This window comes from Chrysochloris asiatica, unplaced genomic scaffold, assembly GCF_000296735.1.
Source record: "Chrysochloris asiatica unplaced genomic scaffold, ChrAsi1.0 scaffold00050, whole genome shotgun sequence".
Lineage (NCBI taxonomy): Eukaryota > Metazoa > Chordata > Mammalia > Afrosoricida > Chrysochloridae > Chrysochloris > Chrysochloris asiatica.
Window position 1 is genome coordinate 9,722,593 of NW_006408568.1, and position 22,698 is coordinate 9,745,290.

Here is a 22,698-nt window from a genome sequence, read left to right on the forward strand (position 1 = left end):
GTTTCTAAAGATACAAAGAGGTTGGGGAATTTGTAAGTATTTTATAAATTAGCTTTTACTTTTAAAATTTAACAGCTGAGAATAAAATAACTAGTCAGAGTTAAAAAAAAAAGATAATGGAATTTTTCCATGAACTTTAAGAAGCCCCCTCATATAGATAGCTTGCTTCCCTACCTAGGCTGCAAATTCTCAAGGCAGAAAAGGCACCTTCTTTCTTTCAAATTACTGACAGACACCTTCAAAGAATCTCGGTTATTAGTACAGGATATACATCACAATTATATAAAGAAAATGTTAACATTGATCTGAAATTGCAAGCTGAAAAATCTCATATAAATGATGTAACTCTGGTCAATCAACTTGTGAGGTGATATAAGTAGAATGGAAAGTTTATGTATCTTAATACAAAGATATTCTGTTTCCTTCAATATAAAGTATGCAACTTTATACTTAAAAGCTTTTCTCCATAAAAATGTGACACTTAGTGACTCTTTATTTTTCATCTCATTCAATGAACCTTGAGTGCCTACTTTCTGTCAGGCAGAAGAAACCCAAATTGCACAGAGTATAAATTCTAACAACTACATGTGTATTTGTCTGCTTGTGAGTGACAGCCAGCTAGCAATTCAACTGTGAAATGTCTGATGACAAGTGAAACACTACATGTTTACACTGAAAACTGAATCAACCAGAATTCAGTTATTTACTTTAAACTACAGTTAACAAGCCCACAGGAATATTATTAGAAGTGACAAGAAGAAAAGGCATTCATATCTTAGTTTTATTTTCCTTCTAACAATTTGAGGCTGATAAAGAAGGAAAATACGACTTCTTGAATTACCACACTGCCACTTACAAGAGTTTCTTTTGAAATCTCCAATTTGAAAATTGACAAAAGACAATTCATGTCCACCTGTATTTTTATAATGAGGCAAAATAGTGGTAAGCATATAATCAATATTAGAAATAACCATGATAATCATTTCAACTTAAATGAAAAGGAAGAAGGAATATTTACTTCCAAAGAGCTCTGATAGGCAGGTTCCTCTGAAAATATCAAGCTCAGAATCACCAGTGGGTGCCTCTATAAATGCTAATACAGAAAGAAAGGCATGGGAGAAAACAAAGTACAGAAATCATTTTCTAAACGGGATTAGGTGGTTTCATACACGAACCAAAATTTGATCCTCTAAGTATTTAATAACACAATAGGATCTTGCCTCTTTAATAATATGGGTACTGTATTAGTGTAGTGGTTACGAATTGGGCTACGAACCTCAAGGTCAGCAGTTCGAAACTGCCAGCCATTCAGCGACAGAAAGATGAAGCTTTCTGCTCCCATAAAGATTTACAGCCTTGGAAACCCTATACAGGGTCACTATGAGTCAGAACCGACTCCATGGCACACTATCACCACCACCATATCAGTTACCAGAGTCCTGGTGTGGCGCTGTAGGATAAGTACTCAACCACAAGGTCAATTTCAACTGCAATGTCGGTGGTTCAAATTTACCAGCCACTCCTTAGAAACCCTATACAGGGTTGCTATGGGTTAGAACCAACTTGACAACACTAAGCAACAACACACCGGTTGTTATCGGATTGACTACAACTTAATAGTAATCCTCGGTCAGAGTAGAACTGTGTTCCATAGGGCTTGTAATGGCTGATTGAAACCTTTCTTACGAGATACCTCTGGGTGAACTAGAACTTCCAACCTTTCAGTTAGCAGCCAAGCATATTAACCATTTGCACCACCCAGGGACTATGTTGTTACTGTTAATTGCCACTGAGTTAGTTCCAACCCATAGCGACCCTGTATAGGGTTTCCGAGGATTAGCTGGTGAGCTTGAACCATCGATCTTGCAGATCAAACCATCTTTGCAGTCCAGCCCACTAACCCACAGCGCCACCCCAGGATTCCTATTGCATATCACAATTTTTAAAATAGGCCCAAGGTATAAATGCGCCAATTAATCTAAAGCAACTTTTGTAAAAGGGGTCAAAATATATTACTGGCTAGCTCTATTTTGTCATTGTATCAAAAACTCCCTTTAGATTTTCATGAGTTTGTTACCATTCTTTACTGAAGAAGGACCTCAATGTTTTAGAATCTGGTGTATTTTGTTTTTGGTGGGGGGGATCCTATTCCTAAGGAGTTAAATTAAGGGACGAAACTAAGAGACACGGAAGAATTTATTATTCAATTTAATGGTTTATTTAATTGGAGTATATTAAGAAGTACCTAAAAATATTACTTATATTTGGTTTGGCACTGTGGGTTAATGTGCCAGACTGCAAAGCCATTTGAAGTGCAAGGTCAGTGGTTCAAGCTCACCAGAAGCTCCTTGGAAACCCTATACAGGGGCGCTATGGGTCGGAACTGACTTGACGGTACTTAACAACAAAAATATTTGGTTTGGGGACAAAAGAGAAAATACTTGTGTATTTTGTTACTCTATTATGTGCAAAAAAATACTAAAAATCTCTCAAGTGATTAATGCAAATGAATACATCTTTCCTTTCACTTTTTAAAAGAATAATAATACTTATTGCTGTGAAAAATGAATGAGAATATACACTGAATGCTTGACTTTCCTTTTATACTTCAAAATTCTTGAGAGATATCCACACTCCACTGAATAAACTCACTTGGCGGTATGCTGTGCTGCATCTGGAATGTTTAAAACATAATGTAGACTGATAGATCCAATTCTTCTTGAGTACTGCCACTATTTTTCTGAAACTGTGAATCAGCTGACCTCCTTGTTACCTACTCTGATAGCCTCACCTACCTATTCTTTCTTTCTCCTCCCACTGCAGCCTCCACTGGATTATACAATTCTCACTGCTGACCTCCCCCTGAGCCTACACATATGCACCACCATCCATATTGCCCCTAGATATTTTTCTAGTTCTGCTTTTATCTTTTAGACCGGAACATCTCTGCATCTGTTGTTAGGTGCGATGGACTCAGTGACCTAATGTACAACAGAACGAAACATTGCTGGGTCCTGAGCCATCCTCCCAAGTGTTCTATGTTTGAACCTATTGTTGTAACCACTGTATAAGTCCATTTCATCAAGGGTCTTCCTCCTTTTTGCTGACCCGCTACTTTACAACCTTCTCTAGGAACTGGTCTCTTCTGATAATAAGCCCAAAGTACAAGAGACAAAGGTTCACCATACTCACTTCTAAGGAATATTCTGGCTATACTTCTTCCCAAACAGATTTGTTTGCTCTTCTGGTAGACTCACAGTGTATTCAATATTCTCTGCTGCAAAAAAATGACACTAATCATCCCTCCCACAGCACTCTCTGCTTCTCCAATGGATTTGATAACCCATTACAGTGGCCCCTGAAACTCAGATACCATACTCAGTTAGGAGGTTTATGAGGGACGTTGGTGTTGATGTTATTAACAGCCACCGACTTGGTTCCAACCCATAGTGACCCTGTATAGGGTTTCAGAGGAGTGGCTGGTAAGCTTGAACTGCTGACCTTATGGTTCAAGCCAACTTTGTAGTCCAGCACATTAACCAACAGGTTATAATTGAGGGTCAGAAATGTTCAAGGCACAGCTCTTCCAGTCAGGACACCTCTCCTCAGCCATGCCCACTGGCAGACCTCTATCTGTCTGGGCAATGCTTTAGGGCTGCTGATAAATGGCTACAGAACACACCACTCCATCATAAGCTTCAATATAAAGACACTTGGCTCTTAAGAGCTGTGGGTCAGCAAACCTAGCTGTTCCAGTTAAGTGCCTGGGGCATCCACTCTGCAACAAGTCTCCTGCCCAAAGTCACTCAGCTTTTCTTGCTCTGTGGCCTGGGAAGCCCACTATTCTGTCTTGTGTTCTGGTTCTTGGTTCTGTATCCACCCAGGGACAAAAAGCTCCAGGACCACAGCTTTCTGTCCCTGGGAGGAAGAGGTTCAATGGGAAGGGATCTCAGGGTCCAAAGGATGTGCTCCACTCAGCTCTTTCCTCTTGATGGTAATGAGATCCTCCTTTCTGCTTCTGAGATGATTCGTTTTATACCTACAGGATGGCAAAACTGGGCAATCATAATTAACCTTGTTAGCAATCCTCACAATTGAATCATGGAATCCATCAGCATCTTCCCTCACCTTCTCATATCTAGACCCATCAGGATGAAATCATTTGGTGGGAGACATTAAATAATAAGAGAGGCATTAAATAATTCACTGTACCACATTTGTCAAGACCATAATTCAAATGCATCAATTCTCTTCAATCTTCCTTATTCATTATGCAGCTTTCACATAGCATATAAGGTGATTGAAAATACCATGGCTTGGGTCAGGTCCACCTTAGTCCTCAAGGTGACAAGTTTTCTTTATGTTGAAGTATAATCCATGTTGAACACTGTAACCCATAGTCTTCAAAATTAAATGCTTCAAGTCCTCCTCACTTTCAGCAACCAAAGTGTGTCACTTGCATATCATAGGTTGTTAGTGAGTCTTTCTCCAGTCTTGATGCCGTGTTCTTCTTCACACAGTCCAGCTTCTCAAATTATCTGTATCCTTATTGGCTCCTAAAATGAACTTTTAGCCCTTGACCATTTACTCTTTATACTCTCTTCTTCAGAGAACTTTTCCAATTGTGGTTTCAACTAACAAATTAATATAGATGACTACAAACCCTATTATCTCCAGCTCAATTCTGAGTAGCTGGACATGTTCATCTGAATGCCCTATCACTTCAAAATAGAATTAATACTTGTCCTCAAACCAGATTCCTGACTTCTTACACCTCAATTCTGCTGATGATTTTGTTATTCTCCTAGTCTTCCTTTTTCAAAACCTTAATGCTATTTTTTAATTTCATCATTCCCTCTACATAAGAAACTTGTTTCTTTCTATGTTCAGAGTCTATTAATGCAGTCCATACTCTTTATCATTTCATATCTGGTCCACTACAATAATCTTCTCAATGTCCTTCCTAACTCCAAAGTATTCCAGAACAAAGGTATCCTCATATTGTTAATATGCTAACATTACCCATACATTCCGTCATAAGTCTATGACTCTACTGCTGATAAACCTTCAATGACTTCCTAGTCCTAAGAGAATAAAATTTAAAATCCCTAGTCTACCATTGCAGCAAAATCTCTTTAATTTCACTGCTAACTTCTAACCAGTATAAACCCTCTATATCCAAGTGTCATTGTTCTTACTGTTCCCTTAATATGGTGTTGTTGTTGTTGTTACATGTCACTGAATCAGTTCTGACTCATAGTGACCCTGTATAAGGTTTCCAAGGAGAGGCTAATGAGTTCGAAATGCAGACCTTGTGATTCAAACTGACACAGAGGTCAAGTCCGTTATCCTGCAGTGCCATACCTAGTCAACTTCAACTCACAGGGACCCTGTACATGTTTTTTGAGTCTGGAAATCTTAATGTCATCAAAAAGTCTCATCTTTCTCCTAAGGAACAACTGATGGGTTTGAATTGTGGACCTTGAGATTAGTAGTCCTGTGCTTATCTTACAGTACCACCGCAGGGTTCTCTCTAGGCCTCTGCTTATGCCATTCTTTCTATTGAGATTGTCCTTCTTTTTCCTCTATGCAATTTAAGTTCTACCTAATTCCCAAGGCCCAACTCAAGACCCATCATTTCTTTTAAAACTTCTGTAATTATAGTTTCTTCTTGTTAGATGTTAAGTTGGTTCTGATTCACAGCAACCCTATGCACAACAGAGCAAATTACTGCCCCGTCCTGTACCATATTCACAATTGTTACTATGCTTGAGCCCACTGCTGCTGCCATTGTGCCAATCCATCTAGTGAGAGGTCTTCCTTTTTTATGCTGTCCCTCCACTTTACCAAGCATGATGAGAATCCTTCTCTAGGGACTGGTGCGTCCTGATAACATGTCTGAAGTATGAGAGATGAAGTCTGACCATCTTGGCTTCTAAGGAGCATTCTGGTTGAATTTCTTCCAACACAGATTTGTTTGTTCTTCTGGCAGCCCATGGTACTTTCAATATTCTTTCCAACACCACAATTCAAATGCATCAATTCTCCTATGGTCTTCCATATTCATTGTCCAACTTTTAAATACACAGGAAGCTATTAAAAATACTATAGCTTGGATCAGGTACATCTTAGTCCTCAAACTGACATCTCTGCTCTTAAACACTTTAAAGGGGTCTTGTGCAGCAGGTTTTCCTAATGCAATCATAGCAGCCCACTCTTTATGTAATAATTTATCAACTGGCCTTTATGATGGTCTATGAGGCTTTCTGCTCCCATAAAGATCTGCCACCTCAGAAACCCTACACAGGGTTGCTATGAGTCAGAATGTAAATGTATATATATATATATATATATATAATACACAAACACATATGAAGGGGCTTCAAAAGTTCATGGAAAATGGAATTAAAAGATAATGGGATTTTTTTACTGTACAATGGTTCAACCACTGTGGAAAATGGTATGGCACTTCCTTATAAAGTTGGAAATAGAACTGCTGTATGACCCAGCAATCTCTCAACTTAGCATATATCTACAAGAAATAAGAGTCAGGACAGGAGTAGATATGTGCACACTGATGTTCATGGCAGCACTATTCATAATAGCAGCCTAACAGCCCACCAATGGAAAAATGGATAAACAAACTTTGGTACATGCACACAATGGAATGTTATGCAATATTGAAGAAATGATGATGAATCTGTGAAATACCTCATACATGGATGAGCTTCATGGACATTATGCTGAGTGAAATTAGTCAATCACAAAAGGACAAATATTGTATAAGACCACTATAGTAAAAACTCAAGAAAAGGTTTTCATACTAAAAGAAACATTCTTTGATAGTTACCAAGGGTGGGAGGGAAGAGAGAATAATTCACTGGCTGGAGGGTAGACAAATGTTAACTCAGGTGACAGAAATGGTGATATACAAGAAGTAGGAGGGCAATATACAAGGAGAGGTTGGCAGGGTGATGAAAACCGGTGAAAACACTGGGAGGTATGTAAGGGCTAAAGGAGGCAGATGTGTTGTTGTTAAGTGCTGTTGAGTAGGTTCTGACTCATAGCTACCCTATGCAGGATTTCTGAGGAGTGGCTGGTAAGTTTGAACTACTGATCTGTTGGTTCAAACCGACATTGTGGTACAGCACATTATCCTGCAGTGCCATACCAGGATAGTGGTAAATAGTATTATATACACAACCTTGGAACAACAGTGTTCTGCGGGAAGATACATGGACAGAGACACAGGATGAAAGTATATGGGAGGAAGAGTGGGAGTACACCCACAAATATACGAGATGAGTCAAAAATTATCCTCATTGTGGTTATATTAGAACCATCCACGTCTAAAACTGATGATAACACTGAGCATGCATGTGAAATGATTTTGTTGAATAGATGAGTGACAGTGGATTATGTAGTAAATCATTTACAAATCAGCCATGACTCTGCCTTTGAACTAATCCATGACAGATTGGGTTTGTTTTAAAAAGTTTGTGCAAGATGGGTACCGAAACAACTCAAGGAAGAGCATAAACAGAGGCATTTGGATATCTGCAAACAAAATCTGGACCAATACTTGAAGGAAGGTAAAAGTTTCTTTAAAAAAATCATTACTGGTGATGAGACATAGATTCATCAATAGGAGCCTGAGAGTAAATGGAGTATAGAATATAAACTTCCTCAATCGCCAACCAAGAAAAAGTTCAAAAGTCTTTTTTTTTTTAAAAAAAAGACCTAAAATGAATAGAGAGAAATACTGTTAACTGATGGTACATGGTGGGGATTATAATCATTGTAATGAAACAAAAGTGGAGAATCAGAAAAAGAGGAAAACCCCAACAAATGGATTGGCCAAGTGGCAGCATCGATGGACTCAAGTGTGGCAACAGTAGTGAGGTTGGACCAGGATCGGGCAGTGTTTCGTTCTGCTGTGCATAAGGACTTATGCTGTGCATAAGTTGTTACCGACTCGATGGCACCTAACAACAACAAATGAAACAAAGTATATGATTTGTTGAATGTAAAACTGATCTGCCCTATAAACTTTCACTGAATTCACAAAAAAACTTAAAAAAAAAAAAAAAAAATCAACCATCAGCTGGAAAATTGATGCTTGAAGTTTTCTGGGGTCCTCAAGGGCTAATATTGGAATGGAGTCCTGGTGTGGCACTGTGGGTTAATGTGCCAGACTGCAAAGCCATTTGTGGTTTAAGCTCACCAGCTGCTCCTCGGAAACTCTATATAGGATTGCTATGGGTTGGAATCAACTCAACGGCACTTAACAACAATATTGGAACACTCTCAGGAAAAAGTTCAACAATCAACAACACACATTACAGTGGGATGCTCAATGAAGAGCTAAAACCTAAATTTGGGATTAAATGCAGAGGACTGCTATCCAAGGACAGTGTGATTTTGCATGACAATGAACATCAGCACACCTCAGCCCACACTGTTGACACTCTGCAAAATCTTCCTTTTGAGGTGTTAAAGCATCCTCCCTATAACCCTGATCTTGCTCCATGGGACTTTTACCTGTTTGGTCCCCTGAAAGCAGTCTTTTGGGGATGAAGATTCACCTCTGATGAAGAAGTAAAGATAGCAGTGCATTTGTAGCTCACAGTTCACTCTAAAACCCCTTTTTAATAAGGGAATAACAAAGCTTGCTGACAAATGGACAAAGTGTATTGAAAAGCAAGGATATTATGTCAAAAAATGATGTATGTGTCTTTTCTAAAAGACAGATTATCCAGAGTGTGGATAATCTTTGACTCACCCTTGTTTAAGAGTTTAAAAGAGAATATTTATACATGGGTATTTACCTTTTCTACTAACACAACGAGTATGGTGAAGCACACAGCAGGCAAAAATTATGAAAACGTCTTAGATATTATCAAGTATCTTAGGGTAATGAGTTGCTGGACCTGGGGGCTGAAGACCATAATCTAGAGAACACCATGGTCAGCAGGCATAACACAGTCCACAAAGACAATGTTCTACATCCTGCTTGGTGAATAGTGTCTATGATCTTAGAATCTCACAAGCAACTGTCTAAGGTGCCACCATTGGTCTCGCCATGTGCAGAAGAAAGAAGAGTGATGAGAATCGAAGAGGCTTGGAATCAATTAGTCCAGTGGATGAATGGAACATGTGACCCTCAGTCTCCACCCCTTTGATACCAGAAGAACTACATGGTACCTGGCTACCACTATCAACTTCTCTGAAAGGGACCACATTAGAGGATCCTAGATAGAGTGGCAGAATATGTGGAATAAAACAAAATTATTAAAAAAGACCAGGCTTACTGGAAGAACCTAAGATTATAGCTCTCAACATTCTGGAAAAGGTCAAATTTCAGACAAGCAGAAGATAGGTATATAGGGGGGACAACAACATTAGTAAGGTATGATTAATCGATCAAAATCCAAAAGGCAGCATTTACCTAAGGACAAAGTTGAGAAGGGACTGGAAGGTGGGGGCAATGGAAGTGGACCAGACAGGACAAAATGGCATATCTGTTGCTACAGGGAGGGAGTTGTATTCATTGAGATGAAGCAAAGTGTAAGATCTATTGAATGTAAAACTGATAATCTTATAAACCTTCCCTCAATTCACAATAAAAAGTTTTAAAAACATAATGAAATTTTTCCCACAAACTTTGTCTTGATGCTCCTTCATGTATGCGTGTATGTGTGTGTTTGTGTATATGTGTATTTCCTGTCTCCCCAATGAAATTGTTAGTCCCAGAAAGGTATGTACTTTGCATTTATCTTTGCACTTACAAAGTGATCAACTTCAGCTGACATTTTATGTGAATATTGACATGAATAAAAACTTAAGCTATTAAGACAAAACGCCAACATAAGACTTTACGTACATGTGATGTTAACAATATTTGATAAAAAGAAATTACTAAAAATGTGAATCTGCTAAATCTATACTGAAACATATTTTATTAACTGGACCATGGAAAACTCAAGAACATCTTCAGTTCTGGATCATGCTTACTTGAAGAGTTGTTGTCAAGTGCCGTCAAGTCAGTTCTGACTCATAGCGACCCTGTATAGGGTTTCTGAGGAGAAACTGGTGAGACTGAACCACCGACCTTGTAACTCAAACAACTTTGCAGTCCAGCACATTAACCCGAAGCGCCACACCAGGACTCCTTAAAGAATTGAGAGGTGGGCTTTTTCTATACATTAATTAAACAATCTAATATTCCTAATTCTAGCTCTTTGCCAGTGGATTATATTTAAGACCTTTCTACCTTTCACTTGTATCAACAAAAGATATTTAATACTATTTTACACAGGATACAGCCTAAAATTTAAGTTTATCGATGCTGCTAATCTCACGGTCAGTAGTTCGAAACTACCAGCTATACCGTGGAAGAAAGATGAGGCTTTCTGCTCCCATAAAGATTTACACCCTCGGAAACCCTGTACAGGGTCACTATGAGTCAGAACTGACTATACGGCACATAAGAACATCTATACTGAGTTTTAAAGTATATTCTGATATTAGTATTCACCAGAATGTACCAGGTGGCAATACATAGCATTCTCTTCCTATGTCAACAAATAAATTCCCTTCAGAATACAACTGCACTTAAAGAGCAGTGACATAATAAAGCTAAAATAATATTCCAAAGGTTGCTAGTAGCTTTATAAAAGCAAAATACTCTTACCTTGTGTAAACAAATAGGGTTCCTTCCACATCAGTCTTCTCCTAAAAAGTAAAAACAAAATACACAACAAAACATTTTATTTCTTTTCATTAATAGTAAAGATGCACAGGAGTTGGGGAACCTAGACTTCTCATAGAACTACGAATTATGTTCAGTTTAAGTAGAAATTAGCAAGATATATGCAACATGAGGATTGTTGTTGTATGCCGTTCAGTCAGTTCTGACCCTTGGCGATCCTGTCTAGGGTTTCCGAAGAGCAGCTGGTGAGCTTGAACCACCGAACTTGCGGTTCAAACGGACCTTGCAAACTGACCCTGCAGTACATTATCCCACAGCGCCACACAGGGATATTCTTAGGTACAGGGAAAAAGCAGGTTCTCTGCCAGTAATTGTGGTGCTGCTGATTAAGCAGTAGGAAGCAGTTGTTCTCCTTCTGTTGTTACAAAATAAACCATCATTATCTCTCTTTACCAAATGCAGGAATGGCAACATACCTCAGACTGAAACAATAAGAAAATAACTGAATGTGCTCCACGGATTTCATGAGAAAGGAGAGTATAATAAGCGGACTGCCTTTCCCTCCACTCTCTGAATTGGATATATGGCAAGGTGCAGAAATCACTAGTATCTGCATTTCATTATCCACTTTCTTCTCTGGGTTCCTTTTTCTCTTGCCATGTCTTGTCACCAAGGAGAGTAGGTGATCTGCCAATAACTCTGCTTTACAACTGACAAGATGGAAGAGCCTACTTGGTGTAGCATATTTAGAGTCAAGCTGTGATCTAAAGGCTTTGAAATAATGGTAAACAGAAGTACTACCAGCTAAGACTTGAGAAATTTGCCTGAGGAGATAGGAAAATTTTAAATGATAGTTCAGTTAATTCATTTAGGTAGGTTTCGTTTCCATATCTCCAACAGCAGGAACCCAAACTCTGATGTAAACGTTTATCAATATAATGCATACTCGTCCCAGGATAAAGCCAGAAGGCTGGAAGGGATAGGAAAGAAGGAGAAATGGAAACCCAGGGAAGAAATGGAAGAATGCTAATACACTGTGGGAACTGCAATCAATGTTACAAATCAAAATGTATATAAACTGCTGAATAGAAAGTCAGTTTGTTACTTTCATCCAAGTTACAGTAAAAAGTTTAACACACACACACAAAATGCCTATAAAATTATAATCATACCTATTTAACTAATAATCAATCAGACTCCTGGTATGGCATTGTAGGATCAGCACTGGAATTTAAACCACAAAGTCAGCAGTTCAAATCCACCAGCTGCTCCTTGGAAACCCTATACAAGGTCACTGTGAGTCAAAACCAATTCAACGGCACTTAATAACAATAACCAGTCAGCTGCTGTCCAGTCCATTTTTATTGAGTCTCTTATGGAGACCCCATGTGTCCCCATAGAACTGTGCTCCACAGGGTTTTCAATGGCTGATTTTTCAGAAGTAGATTGCCAGGCCTTTCTTCCAAGGTGAAACTGGATAGACCAGAACTGCCAACTTTTGAGTGGGTGGCCGAGTTATGTTAATTCACTTGTACTGTCCAAGAACTACAAATACTAATTGTTGTTGGTGTTGCTAAGTGCTGTGAAGTCAGTTCCAACTTATTACAATCCTGTACAGGGTTTCCTAGGAGCAGCTTGTAGAGCTGAATTACCAACCTTGTGGTTCGCAGTCCAGTGCTTATTCTATAGCGCCACACCAAGAGTTATTATATTCCAGAATTTAAAATTACTTTTGTTATTTGTTATTATTGTTAAGTGCCATTGAGTCGGTTCTGACTCATAGTAATCCTGTATAGGGTTTCCAAGGAGTGGCTGGTGAGTTTGAACAACCAACCTAGTGGTTCAAACAAACCTTAAGGAGGTTCAATGCTTTAGCCCACAGTTCCACACCAGGGCTCTAGAGATTTTATCATTTAATTCCATTATCATAATCATTCAAAATTTTAGTACTTTGTCATTTCGGTAAAAAGAAATGATATTAACATAAATTTTAAAAGGCACATGGAATTTTTTTTTAAGTGATCATTATAGTTTCAGGTTTTAAATATAAAACCTAAAACTATAACGATCATTAAAAAAAATAGGGGAAATTTTAGGGGTCCTAAGGAAAGCCTGTACAGGGTCACTATGAGTCGGAACAGACTCCATGGCACACAGCCACCAGCCACCACCAATGCCTGGCATAAATATGGAGTCCTAGTGTGGCGCTATGGGTTAATGCGCTAGACTGTAAAACCATTTGAACAGGAAAGGTCGGCTGTTCAAGCTCACCAGCTACTCCATGGAACCCTATACAGGGTCGCTATGGGTCGGAATTAACTCTATGGCACTTAACAACAACAGTAACAATTCCTGGCATAAATATACTATCAAACATAACTAAAAATGTACAAACAGTAGAAGATATACTAGATGACTGGGATCTCCTAAGATTGTTGAAGTATTGACATTTTCTATAAATTTGAGAGATTAGTCCCTTGTCATTGCCAAAAAATGTTTCCCAATCCGCAGGTTCTCTTTTTACTCTTTTAGAGAAGTCTTTTGATGTACATAAATGTTTAAATTTTTTAGGAGATGCCAGTTATCTAAAAAGGTGGCAGAGGACATGAACCAAAGAAAACATTCAGGTGACCGATAAACACATGAAAATATTTGTGATCATTTGTTGTTGTGCAGTATAGTTGCTTCCAACTCACAACAACTCAGTGTAGTGTTTTCAAGGAGTGACTGGTGGGTTTGAACCTTCATCCTTAAGGTCAGCAACCAGTGCTTATCCTAAAGTGTCAAAACCAGGCCAAAACCCAAAAATAATCCATTACTGTCAAGTTGATTTCAACTCATAGTGACCCTGTAGGGCAACATAGAACTGCCCCCATAGAGTTTCTTAGTCTGTAAATCTTTATAAAGCATACTGTCTCATCTTTCTTCTGAGGAGCTTTGAATCACTGACCACCATGCCACCAGGGCTCCTCATTAAAACCTATTGCCATCAAGTCAATTCTAACTCACAATGACTCACTGCAGGACGTCCACGGGAGCAGAAAACTGACCTTGTGGTCAGCAGCCCAACAGGTAAACCAACTATACCACCAGGGTTCCTTAGTTGTTGTTACATGCAGTCAGTCAGTTCTGACTCATAGCCACTCTGTACAGGGTTTCCAAGGAGTGACTAATGGGTTTGAACTGCCAACCTCATGGTTAGCAGTCAAGTGTTTATCCTACAGCGCCACAGCAGGCTCCTCAGAGAGATGCAAATCAAAACAACAGTAAGATATCATCACTCCACATCAGTAATAGCCAAAAAAATTTTTTTAATGAAAACAAATGCTGGCCAAGGTATGGAGAGGCTAGAGTTCTCAGACACTGCTGGTGGAACTATAAAATGGTACACCTACTGTGGGAAACTTGTAAATCAGAAATACTATGTGATCCACAGCAATCCCACTAGGTATATATATACAGCCTACAGAAATAAGAGTCGTGACACAAATAGACACATGCACACCCATGTTCATCGCAGCACTACTTCAAAAGATGAGATAACAACAACAACAACAACAAATGGAACCAGCTTAAGTGCCCAATGTGTGAATGGATAAGCAAACTGTGGTGCATACACACAATGGAATACTATGCAACACTAAAGAATAACAGATCTGTAAAACACCTTATAACATGAATGAACCTAAAGGACATCATGCTGAGTAAAATTAGTCCATCACAAAAGGGCAAATATCGTAAGGTACCACTATTGTAAAAAGCCAAGAAAAGGGTAACACACAGTAAGAAAACATTACTTGATGTTACCAGGAGTTGGCAGGGAAGAGAAGGTAAATCACTAAGTAGAGGGTAAATTAACTTGGGTGGAAGGAAAGGCAATTAAAAAAAAAAAAAAAAGGAATAAATGACTTTGGAAAACATCATTACTTACTAACAAGCTGTTTAATCTCAAAATGTTAATTATTATAGAATAAGCTATTAGCAAAAAACACCCCAAAACCATTCACACTATTTCAGCCAGTATTTACTCAAATATATAAGCACAAGCAGGAAAAGTAAGGATTTCAACAGTATCTTCCTCCTTAAACTGGGTTCACTATGACAATTGTGCGAAGCACTCCTATCCATTGTGAAAAGGGTCCTTATTTCTTAATTTGCTATTATGACTCATTTGCCACTATGCTTTGTAAAACACCAAGCCAAAATGAAAAAAAAAAAATTTTATTTCTTACACTTGTTGTTGTTAGGTACCATCAAGTGGGTACCGAGTCAAGCAACCCTATGCACAACAGAACGAAACACTGCCTTGTCCTGCGCCAACCTCATAATAGTTGCTACATTTGAGCCCATTACTGCTGCCACTGTACCAATCTATTTCATTGGGGGTCTTCCTCTTTTTCTCTGACCCTCCACTTTACCAAACATGATATCCTTCTCCAGTGACTGGTCCATCCTGTTATCACATCCGAAGTATGAGAGACCAAGTCTGGCCATCCTGCCTTCCCAGAAGCACTTCTGGCTGTACTTTTTCCAAAAGATCTGTTTCTTTTGGCAGTCCACAGTACTTTCAATATTCTCTTCCAAAACCATAAGTCAAATGCATCAATTCCTCTACAGTCTTCCTTATTCACTGTACAACTTCTGCATGCATATGAGGTTATTGAGAATTCTATGACTTGCATTAGGCACAACTCAGTCCTCAAACTGACATCTTTGCTCTTCAACACATTAAGTAAGTTTTGTGTAGATCTGACTAATGCAATGTTGTTGTTGTTGTTGTTAAGTGCCGTCAAGTCGATTCCAACCCATAGCTACCCTGTATAGGGTTTCCGAGGAGCAGCTGGTGAGCTTGAACCGCCAACCTTGCAGATCAAACAGCTTTGTAGTCTAGTGCATTAACCCGCAGCGCTACACAAGGACTAATGCAATACATCATTTAATTTCTTGACTGCTGCTTCCATGAGTGTTGATGGTTGATTAGAGCAAAATGAACTCTTTGACAACTTCACTCTTTTCTCCATTTATATGGATGTTCTTCATTGGTTCATTGGTGATTTTTGTTTTCTTTGCATTGAGGTGCAACCCATACAGAAGGCCTTTGATCTTCATCAGTATAGTAAGTCCTCTTCACTTTCAAGCAAGCAATGTTGTATCATCTACATATTGCAGGTTGTCAATGAGTCTTCCTCCAATCCTGATGTCACATTTTTCTTTATATAACTCACCTTCTCTGCTTATTTGCTCAGTATATAGATTGAACAATGGTGGTAGCAGTTACATGCCATGGAGTCAGTTCCGACTCAGTGACCCAGTACAGCATCCCGAGATGTAAATCTTTACAGAAAGCAGAAAACCTCATCTTTCTCCCATGGAACAGCTGGTAGTTTCAAACTGCTGACCTTAAGGTTAGCACCCTGATTTGTAACCACTTCACTACCAGAGCTCCACAGAAACAATAAATATGGTGAAAAAATACAACCCTGGCACACACCTTTCCTAATTTTAAACCATTCAGTGTTTCCTTGTTTTTTTGGAACAACAGCCTCTTGGTCTATGTACAGGTTTTTCATGAGCACAATTAAGTGTTCCGGAATACTCATTCTCCACAATGTTGTTCGTAGTTCGTCAGGATCCACACAATCGAAAGTCTTTGCATAGTTATAAAGCACAGGTAAACATCTTTCTGGTATTCTCTGCTTTCAGCCAAGATTCATCTGATGTTAGTAATGCTTTGTTCCATGTCCTCTTCTTAATCTGGCTTTTTTTTTTTTTTTTCCTTTGCTTCAAATGCTCGTGTTAATGGTGGTGCTCTGCAGTTTCATTTCATTTTCATTGGAACCATCTGCTGTGAGCAGAAGGCAAACATAGCCAGCCTCCCCTCAAGGGCTGCCTGCCCTCAACATAAACCACCTCTGAAGTGGAGTCAGGTGGGGAAATTGGGCCTCAGATCTGTGAGGAAGGCTGTGCTGAGGCCCCGTAAGCCCCAAGAAGGGTCTTAGAGGAGCCCATGAAGCTGGGGCCAGGGTAGAACATGCAGACCACCAGGCTGGACCCCTCTGTCCTCTTTGGCCAGGACCAACAGACTGGGGAAACGACTTGATGGCACTTAACAACAAAAAAAAAAAACTAGGCTATAATTTTATGTCTTAGTTTCTCCATTGAAGAGATTAACTAGTTTATATGACTCATTCCTTTTGACGGGAAAAAAAAGCCCTCATATTTTAGTGTTCTCTGATGCCTTGATAAAAGGGGCTTTTGAAAATGTGAATGTCTGTTCTATTATGGCTGCAACTGCTCAAATTAATATCCTAGGGCATTTAGCCTACTTTCTTAAAGCATGATTTCCTATTACACTCCATTATAAATCAAACAAGTGCTTAAAAAAAAGCAGTTCAAAATTAATAATATAACAAAATTCAATGTAAAATAGTGCTGTTTTATAAGTTATTGGGACTTAACACACTACTTGACACTTTTGAGACAAGTCAGAGCCATCTATTTTACTGATTAAAAATAATGAAAAAGTGGGTCTCAATTTATCCTTTTAAATCTGTATCGTTCAATGAATGGTAGTATCCAAGTCACTTATGAAACTTTTAACAAAATATCAATTGCCTGGGCCTCCTAGCCAGAGATCTTGATTTCGTGGTTTGCACTTTTAGAAACTCCAAGTGATCTTAATACACAGAAAAGGCAGAAAACCATTAGTAAGACACAAGACCTAGTCACTCTAAGGCAATCTCTAAGACATTTGTTGTTGTTAAGTGCTGTTGAGTGGGTTCCAACTCATAGCAACCCTGTATACAGTTTCCAAGGAGTAGCTGGTGAGCTTGAACTGCTGACCTAGCAGTTCAAACCAAACTTGCAATCCAACGCATTAACCCACAGCACCACACCAGGACTTGTGAACTGAATAAAATGTAGGCGCCCATCTAGTGCATTCTTGGATGTTCAGTACCATCCCTTGCTTCTATCCTCTAGATGCAATTAACACCACAAATATTTCCAGATATTTCCAAATGTCACCTGAGGGCAACTCTGGTTGAAAACCACTGCTCTAAAGACTGAGAAGTGAAAATAATAAAACTTACTGGCTGTGGAGTCAATTCCAACTCAAAGAGACAATACAGGACATAGCAGAAATGCCCTATAGGACTTCCTAGACTGTAGGCTAATGAGAGTCGATCGCCAGGTCTTTTCTCCTGCCGTGTAGCTGGTGGGTCCAAACAGCTGACTTTTCAGTTAGCAACTGCGCACTTAACCACCACATCAGCAGTGATAATCCAAGGGCCATATTCTTTAACTGACACATAGGTACTTTTATGGAATCTTTCTTGGCAATGGGGAGAAGGTCTAGCTCTAAAATTCCTATTCCATTCATGACATAACCTTGCTTTATCCTTCTTTCTACAAAACCGCCCGCTCTCCATCCACCCTTCATCTAGTTTGTTCATTTCTAATTCCTCCCTTCTGAAGGCCGGAAATCATTCATCTATTTTCAGTGTAATATGAATTCCTCTTCCTTACATCTACCTGCCTTCCTACAAATACTTTCTCACCTGTTTCCAAGACTGTTCTTTATTCCTTTTCATCTTAAATTCAAAAGGCTCCATCCAGAGACCTCAAGTGATGACATCTGGAGACAGTGACCATTTTTATTTATTCCCAGCACCTGTTCTCAGCTGAACTAGGTCTCTTTTTTCCTATCATAGCCTTGAAGATTAGTACTTTGAAAGAATGACCTTTTGCTGAATGAATTATGTCCTCTCTGAAGGCAACTCATCCAGGAAACAGGAAAACATAATTCCTGTAAATAATGTATTATGACACTTCTGCCTTTTGATGAGGCTTTTGTAAATGGATTTCACTGGGTATCTAATAAACCTCTGTAACTATTTACAAGGGTATCTGGTGGTGGTTATGTGCCGTGGAGTCAGTTCCAACTCATAGCGACCCCGTAGGGTCACTGTAAGTTGGAATTTGCTCTAAGACATTTAACAAGAAGAAATGGTAGGTAGTTCATCACTTGATCCTGGTGTGGTCTAGGATAGCACTGGACTGCAAACCACAAGGTCAGAAGTTCAAACCTACCACTTACACCTTGGAAACACTGTATAGGCTTGCTATGAGTTGTAACTGATTCAACAGCACTTAACAACCTATCCCTTGTTCACCACCACCATCATCCAACTGCCATTAAGTCAATTCTAACTTATAGAGGTTATTTCTCCCTGGTTTTCAGAGGAATTTGCCTCCTAGGTCTTTGTATAAATAAAGGAAGGACATTGAGCAACATAGTGAACAAACTCTACAGTAGCAATTGAAAAAGAGATGTCTACATAGGGCTATTACACTGCTCTATCTGCATAATGTCATAATTCTATAAAGGGAAATGAGTAGAGATAAGATCAGGGATGTGTAACTCTAGAATAGAATGGAGGATGCTCAGAAATTGTTACGTTGTAAAGTCCAGAACTGCTATTGAATAATGTTTGTTTCCTAAAAGCTTTTGACATGTACTGGATAGCATAGTGGTTACAAATCAGGCTGCAAACCTTAAGGTCAGCAGTTGGAAACTACCAGCTGCTCTGAGGGAGAAAGATAAGGCTTTCTGCTCTGGTAAAGATTTACAGCCTCGGAAACCCTGTTCAGGGTCGCTATGGGTGGGAACCGACTGGACAGCACTTAACAACAGCAACAACTAAGAACGTAGAACTAAGTTTTGCCCTATTTCAGTAAATTTCTTCACTTAAAACTTTTGGACAAATTATTCTCTTCCTACTTAGAACTTGTTTTTTTACTTTTGTGTGATTTAAAAATTTTTTTAATTAGTTTTATTACAGGCTGATAAAGAGCTATGAGAAGTAGGCTATGTAAATGAATGTTTATGGGTGTTAAAATATAAATTTGTTCAATATGGATATTTTCCTTGTTTTAAATTTTAGTGTTTGTTAATGATTTCTAGGAGTCTTGGTGTGGCGCTGGAGGGTTTGAACAGCCCACCTAGTGGTTCAGTGTTTATTCTACAGTGCCATACCAGGTCTCCCAGAGCGTTATACGGTTTTGTAATTTATTGAACATAATTGGAAGGTGGTTATATAATGGGTTAAAAAGCATTGTAAGGCAAGGCGGGGAAAATACATTTCTTTACATTCAAGTGGGTAGATTACAAAATTGCAACGATTCCTGCAACCTGGCTAGCTCCTTGAGTGTCTTAGGCTCCTGTTCCATTCTAATTGTGAAAGGAAATTAAATTTCATTCCATTATTAATTATTGGGGCGCTGCTTTCATAGGACCATAAAAGTAATGCGGCTCTCAAAGGGACTCAGGCATGAAACTCATTTTGGTCTGGACAGTCTGTGTGGTCTAAGTGGTTTAGCCAGCCCCCTTCGGTCCTTTATTTCCCGGTGTATGCTCTTTCCTTAGTGTATTATCAGAGATGTTCCAGAACCAGAACGCTCTTATTCGTGCCCTGCCCTTGCCTTCTCTACTGTAATAGAATTCTGTGTTTTTGGTGTCCCTTCAGCTCTCACGGTCTCATCCCAGATGGGTCTGGTCTCCCAATGTGGGGTATCTGGGCATTTTACATCTTTCCCCAATTTCAGGTGGTTTCACGGATCTGTCAGCCCTTCCCCACAAGCCCAGAGCCCAAGATCCTGATTTCTACAACTTTGCCCTCAGATCCCGGATCCGCCGCCATCCACCTCCAGGGCGTCAGCATCGCCTCCCCCTCACAGGGTTCTCGACCCCAAGTCTGACAACCCGCAGTTCCCACCCAGCCCAGGTCTGCACGCACCCACTCGTTGGCCCGATGGCCGAAAGTGTACAGAGCCACTTGGCTGGCCACGTCCACGATGCGGTTGATATAGGGGTCGTGGCGCTGCAGGGCTGCTAGGCTGATGTCTCGCCCCTTCCCCACCAGGCCGCCCGCCGCCACCGCCGCCATCTTCCCTCCCTCCCCGACATCAACATGGGGCTCTCGGAAGCCACTCTCAGTAGATCACAGAACGAGCGAGCTGCCTCGTAACCAAATACACCCGACTTGAAGTCCGAGGAGGTGTCCTTCTTCCGCCATCCAGGCCCCGCCCTCTCTCCTGCCACGGACGGAAGACATAACTAATCGATGATGGCACACACCCCCTGCCCTCGGAGGATCGTTGCCAATGGCAACAACAAACCCAATCTTGCGCTCTGAATTCCTTTCCTTGGAGCGGTTTTCTAACAACTTGAGTTGTTGAGTTGTACACGCTGTAGAATTTACCTCTTGAATGTGTTCCACACCTTGGCGCTTCAATGATCAAACCTATGATCATGAATAAGCCTCAAGCATGAATAACCCAGAAATAAAAGAGAACTGTGATTTCTGTATGCAAAACACCCAGCAGTTCTCAATTTGTGATTCATGGGACTTTGGGAGGATTCCTGATTTTTTTCAGGAATTTTGCAACATGAAAACAATACTAAGACGTTTTTGAAAATTTTCACTGTTGTCATGGAAAGCAAGGTGAGTTAAACTACTGGTACCTTAGCATGAAAATCAAGACCTTGGCACCAAACTATATTGGCAAGTGCAGTCAGTCTGTTCCAACTCATAGCGACCTTGTATAGGGTTTCCCAAGGTGGGTCTGAACCGTGATCTTGTGGTTAACAGTCCAGTGCTTATAGTGAATATATTCTTCACCGCTATACATTTGTAGGGAAAAAACCAAACCACTTTTTTAAAGCTGTCACTTTAAAAGCTGTTCTTGACAGCTAAAAAAAAAAGTGACTTTTTAATATTCTGTGTGAAAAAATGGGAGGTATCTATAAAGCACTTATGGATACCAAAGTAAAGAAACCAAAACCCAGTAAAACAAACAAACCAAAATCAAGCCCATTGCCATCAAGACAATTCCAACTCATAGAATCCTATAGACAGAGTAGAACTTGGAAACAGGGTTCCCAAAGCTGTACATCTTTATGCAAGCTGTCATGTCTCTTACTGGCAAAGCAACTCATGGGTTTGAACTGCCAATATTTTGATTAGCCACAGAGTGCTTTAACATTGTGCCACCAGGTCTCCTTGAAGTAAATAGTAAAAACGTGGGAAAGCCAGAACTGTTGAAGGCTGAAACCTGTCAGAGAAGGAAAACTGAAATAAATATTTTACCCTAATAGAGAGTGATCAAAAGTGGAAATTTTGTGAGATCCAGAAAAATATGACAGTCCAATTGAATTCAAACGCTCAGATTTCATTGTAAATTGTCTCTCAGAGAAGTACTTCTGTAATTGTGTGAGTTGCAAGCTAAACTAGCCAGAGATACGCTATGATTATTCAAGACTTGGTGTATTTAACAGACTTTTTTTAAAAAAATAAACTACACCTGTCACTTTGTAGAAAACAAGGGACAAGTTTTGTTGCTAAGGATAATTTTGGATCTTTCAAGGTTGAATTAGAAGTTTAGAAAACGGTTCCACTACTATGAGCTGGACAACTCCGCAGTACTTTAAATTCCTTTCTGATGAGATCCAGGTGATATTAATATATGTGATTTTTAAAACGTTGTCTAGTGAAATGTGTCAGTGTTTAAAAGAACTGCTTAACTCAGTAAACCAATATCTTCCAAATTACCAATATATTAATATATGATATTACATCATCATGCAAAGGTAAGATATCCATTCAATGACAAGATACACTAATGGATTTAAACACAGAAGAGTATGAAAATTAATAGGTAGGTTTCAGATAATAGATTTTAACAAATCTTTGAGAAGTGCAGTAGCTTTTGCAATTGTCTCAGTAATTTTGTTTTAGAGGCAATCATTTTCATAAAAGTGATTCATTTATATTTACATTGTTTTAAAATATCATTTTGAATGAATATTTTTAAAGCTCTCACCTGTAATTTCTAATATGGTGATATAGAGAAATACAACCAACATAAGCAAAAGCTCTTTGGGAGGGGGTCCTCAATTATTTTTTAAGAGTGTAAATGGTCTTGAG

General features: G+C 39.3%; 1 protein-coding gene across 1 annotated transcript in view; it reads right to left on the bottom strand.

Moving 5' to 3' along the window:
* The window catches only part of DCP1B (decapping mRNA 1B), a 93,025-nt gene extending 72,367 nt beyond the window's left edge, over positions 1–20,658 (bottom strand). The window contains 2 exon segments of the mRNA XM_006878196.1: positions 10,694–10,734; positions 20,509–20,658. Coding sequence (XP_006878258.1) covers positions 10,694–10,734; positions 20,509–20,658 — 191 coding nt within the window.
* Positions 20,659–22,698: the final 2,040 nt, after the last annotated feature.